Source organism: Penaeus japonicus, unplaced genomic scaffold (genome assembly GCF_977035675.1).
Source record: "Penaeus japonicus unplaced genomic scaffold, GWHDUDI00000001_assembly GWHDUDI00000019, whole genome shotgun sequence".
NCBI classification, from domain to species: domain Eukaryota; kingdom Metazoa; phylum Arthropoda; class Malacostraca; order Decapoda; family Penaeidae; genus Penaeus; species Penaeus japonicus.
Window position 1 is genome coordinate 25134890 of NW_028234421.1, and position 5000 is coordinate 25139889.

The following is a 5000-nucleotide window of genomic DNA, read 5'->3' on the forward strand; positions in this document are numbered from 1 at the left end:
ATTATTTTTAGTACTATAATTAATATCACTAATCTTATCCTTGTCATTGTCGTCATAATTTAAATTAGCATTATTATGATGGTTGATATTATCATTGTTTGGCATAATTAGCATTATGATAGCAGCAGCAGCATTCATGTCATTACCATTGTAGTTGTTATTATTTTTATTTGTTATCATTGCTTTTGTTTCTACTTATGGCTATTATTAGCTCTGTTATTAGATTAGAATACAATCCAGTCTTTCTTCCCAGGTGGGGGCAACAGATGCATTGAAGCTAGATGTACCAAATACCACTGCACAGTGCAAGGCTGATGTAGAGCAACTTCCAAAGTAAGTTTTGATTTTGATATTTCTTTCTTAATGTTTGTTGGAATAGTTTTGTTGAATGGTACTTTGTGATTATTCTCTTGTAATCATTTTGAAGGTTTTAAAATGCCAAAACTTTTTTTTTTTTTTATAGTAAATAATGTAAGTTTCGAAGTTTGCATTTTAATATTGTTTATAACAGATTTTATTTTTCTATGATTTGGGTATTTCCGCATTTTGATATTATATTATATATGGTGTGTGATTACCTTCTTTATAATTAAAAAGAAAAAAAAAAAAAAAGAACTTAGCACACAGCCTGAGTTGTGCAATGAAATCCATGGGAAAAGTGCAAGTTAACCCATCGTCTTCTATGCTATTCTTTGGATAATGAGCTTTGACACAGTTACCTTACACAATCAACAGAGTTCAAAACACATCGAGAGGACATCGTCAGTGGCCCACAACTGTAAATACTCTGGCAACAGCATCAGATAAAGGGAAAGAAAAGCATAATGTAAGATATATATATATATATATATATATATATATATATATATATATATATATATATATATATATATATATATATATATATATATATATATATATATATACACCTCTTCAGGAACTTTTTTTTTTGTGTGTGTGTGTGTTTTCTATCATTTCATATTTTTTGTTTATTTTGAAATATCTTTTATTTAAGGTATAATGAATAATATTCATCTTTTTTTCTGTGTTCTCAAGTTTTCACCTCTGAGAAAATGATAAACAATTAAATGAAGTCAATGACTTGATTGTCCTATCATTTTGCATGCAGCGTAACTTAAGTCTTTCAAATTATTTCAGATTCTGAAGTCAGTGAAGGGGCAGGTTAATATAAGACCACCAAAGAATGCTCAGGGAGACGTTGCACATAAGCTTGGCAGTTGCAATGGAAATATTCTTGTAAGATGATTTTAAGAGCATTCATTACCTCTTTCTTTATGATCTGTTCTGTATCATCTTGCATTGTGTATATAGTAGGTTTCTATCCTAATGGAAAAAAAATGTGAGATTTATTTTTACTGTCCTCTGTTTAATCATTATTTGACATATACCATAATAAACAGTCTTTCTTATTATTGCAGAAGATTCTAGAGTCCATGAGAGAACAGTTTAATGGGGAAGCTCCAGTGAATCAGAATGAACCAAGAAGAGAGGCAGATAAGCATAGCATTTGTGAAGGAAACTTGCCAAAAGACAGCAGCACTCATCCAGGTCAGAAAGTCCCTCCACATTTTAAGCAAGAAAGCCAGGAAATAACAAGCAGTAGTCCCAACACTTCTGTTAAAACAAGCTGTAAAAGGAATGTTGTTAGTTCCTGCAACGTGTCAACAGTAGCCAGAGAAAGCGAACGGATATCAAAAAGGAAAGGGGGGTCTCCTGAGTGCCCCGGAACGGAAAGGAAGACATCACAGACAGAGAAAAGCAAAAGGCAGTGCAGGGAACTGGCGGTCAAGTAAGCAGGCATGTATCTATGAGTTTTCTTTGCAGTGTGAGATATTCCTTTCTTGCAATCATGTCTGGGACTGTAGCTAGGAATCTTACTGGCTTATAAGTCATTACTGACATATTTATGGATGGATTGTCAGTGGCCAGGAAGTTATAGAAGAGACAGAAGATTCAGTGTCAGTTCAACATGTCGTAGGAAATGGGAAAAGTTCATTTTCTGGTTTATTATGGTAGAATTCTGCATTTCAATATATTTTGAGGTTTGCACTTTGAGGTGCATTCTAGTTTTAACCCTCTCTGGACGGGTGGTACACTACGGTACTGCGCATTCAAGGCCCGTTCGCTGGGTGACGCCATACGGCGTCGTTTATTTAATTGATTTAGGCCTATGTGTTCGAGAGCCCCGGCATTGTAACATGCAAGGCTGGAATGCCCCCGTCGTGACAGGGTTAAATATGTTTATTTATTTTTCTCTCCCTCTCTCTCATTTTTTCTTATTTGGCATATTTGTAAATTGTCATAGCTATTTGTCTCTTAGGGATTAATATCATAAGATTCCTTTAGATTTGGCATTTATTTTACTACTAGGAATGAACTGGAAATTATATTATATGAAGTTTGTAAAATGACAAAATAAAGGTAGACCAGAATGTACAAGTGCATACTTTAATTACAATACAGTCAATTTAAATTTTCAGTCTCTGAGAGGAAAGGGAAGCTTCATGAATGTAAATGTACTGGCACAGTTTCACTAGGGAGGTGTGAGATTATTCTTTAGGTAATGGTTAACCTGTCAACGACAGGTGACAAGATATCACGTCTAATGTTTTTTCGATCAGGCGCAGGGGATGAGATATTTAGTCAAGGCTGGCGCACATTTCGACTATCTAGAGCCAAAATAGCCCCATTGTTGACGGCCTAACACAGTAGGTCAATATAGTCACCTGTAAACAACAAAAACATCAAGGAAGGTTGATTTGCTTTTATTCTGCTTTGTTGATGATTTTTTTCCTGTTTTTCAGAGTCATTATAGCAATAAGATTGCAACTGAGTTTGATAGAGACACCTTCCTCCTGATGAACTGGTGCTTATTTAATTCCTGCAACCAGGATATTGCCAATGCTGAAAACTTGCACTTCAACATTCCAGTAACATATGAGTAATTTACCTAAATAGCAATATATTTTTCTTATCCATCCGGTCAGTATGTACCTGTTTTACAGTAGATAGCAGATTGTATATACTGGATTTTTTTTTAGCGTTCTAGGCATATTCTATTTACTGGTGTAATTATGTCACATTTTCATTGTGCCGTCATAATGTGTTCACAAATATACCATGAGTTTGACATAGTTTTCTGCCATATATAAATGGCAAAAAAATGAAATAATGATAATAATACATGTGATATGTAGTTGCCTTAACTATAGAAACTAATTACAAGTGTCTTATAAATTCACAAAAGTGTTGTCCATGAATGTACTTTTTGTGTATCAGCTTATCATTTGATGATGGGAAATATTAGAAGCTTTTATATTTGGAGAAATACTGGAAAAAGTAAAAAAAAAAATCTGGAAAATATATTTGATTATGAAATATAAGGAAAATTTTGGTATTTTTATACCTTTTCAAAATGTATTTGGAACTTGTATTTTTTGTAATGGTAAGTGACATTCAAATGTGCAAAAATTGATATCAAATGTCCTTTTTATATGTAGTCATTTGTAAATCAATAATAGTATATAATAATAATGCTGTAATTTTGGAAATTTGTACTGCTTTTGTTTTGACTGATTTATAGAAGTAAGAGGTAGCTTTTTGTGTCACTGTGAATACTTGTCCAACATAAACATAAGGAAAATTATGTGTGCGTGTGTATAAAGGCTAAGGATTATTTTTAAGAAACATATTTTGCACAGTGAAAAATTATTTTGCTCTCTCTCTCTCTCTCTCTCTCTCTCTCTCTCTCTCTCTCTCTCTCTCTCTCTCTCTCTCTCTCTCTCTCTCTCTCTCTCTCTCTCTCTCTCTCTCTCTCTCTCTCTCTCTCTCTCTCTCTCTCTCTCTCTCTCTCTCTCTCTCTCTCTTTCTTTCTCTCCCTCTCTCATTTTGTATGCTCAGCCAATGTCATGCTCTTTTGAAAATCCTTTTCAACATTTCTCTCTGAGTATTTTATAAACTAGTCATAATGTAGTATTAGAAACATGGCATTTAGATGTAGTGCTATTAGATAAACAAGTAATTTATACTTCCATGGTTCTTAGGAAAGAACATGAAATGTAATTTTTTCCTATATTTAGGAATTCCTTTGTAAAAGACATTAGTGGATAGTGATTAAAATTGTTTTAAGCAATAAACATTCTGAGTGTTGTAAACTAAGGCTATTTTTGTAGTATGCATTTTTCATAACTTTTGTGTTGGCAGTTTTTACAATAAGATTTATCAAAAGTGCTTCAGAGGAATGAGGAAAAAACGTTGAAGTTTTATTCATTTTTAGAGCTATATTTGATACAATTCTAAGCAATTCTAAGTTAGTTTGGTGTGATTTGTGTATTGTAATTTTCTTGCATATATAAAATGTTAATCATTTGCTTTATGTATGCATATTATTGCGTATTACATTCCATATTTCACCTTTTGCTTTGCTTTTTTATCCTTGCTTGTTTTACTTTTTAAGTCAGCTATTTACTGCAGTCTGTGTCCTGTGATTAATGTTACCAAAAATGAATACATATTTCCTTTGTACTTACAGGATTGAATTTATATATAAAAAAATATATATACATGTAAATACATTTTTTGTATATTTGCTTTCCTCTTATAGATTGTTAGGGTATAGCTGGTTTGTCTACAACTTCCCGTTGTTAGACCAACAATCAGTCCTATTTACGTTACCAGTGATGATGGAACTAAGACAATTCAATCAGGCAAGCTCTGTTTGTACCTCCATAACGGCGTGGTTGCCATGCGAGACAGAGACCAAGAAATATAATTGCACAAAACTTCCTAAGCATTTATCATATTTCCTCCATATTTCTTGGATTGTTTATATCAAAGAGAAAGGATTATTCTTTCTTTTTTTGCAAGATTTCCTACCACCAATTTACATGGAAATCAGATTTTTTTTTACCATCGAAAATGCATTTCTGTAGATGTTTGTAGACATATTAGAAAAGGTTTGACATTTAAGAAACTGATCA

The 5000-nt window shown here is 32.7% G+C and overlaps 1 protein-coding gene across 2 annotated transcripts in view; it reads left to right on the forward strand.

The window, feature by feature from the left end:
* LOC122253135 (uncharacterized) overlaps window positions 1-4595 on the forward strand; it is a 14210-nt gene extending 9615 nt beyond the window's left edge. Inside the window, exons 8-12 of one of the 2 annotated variants that reach the window (XM_043015951.2) lie at window positions 254-333; window positions 736-826; window positions 1159-1257; window positions 1440-1818; window positions 2826-3373. In XM_043015951.2, the coding sequence (XP_042871885.2) occupies window positions 254-333; window positions 736-826; window positions 1159-1257; window positions 1440-1814 (645 nt within the window). In that variant the 3' untranslated portion in view covers window positions 1815-1818; window positions 2826-3373. Of the gene's footprint in view, window positions 1-253; window positions 334-735; window positions 827-1158; window positions 1258-1439 lie in introns of both variants that reach the window. The other variant, XM_043015952.2, reaches the window with a different exon arrangement.
* Window positions 4596-5000: the final 405 nt, after the last annotated feature.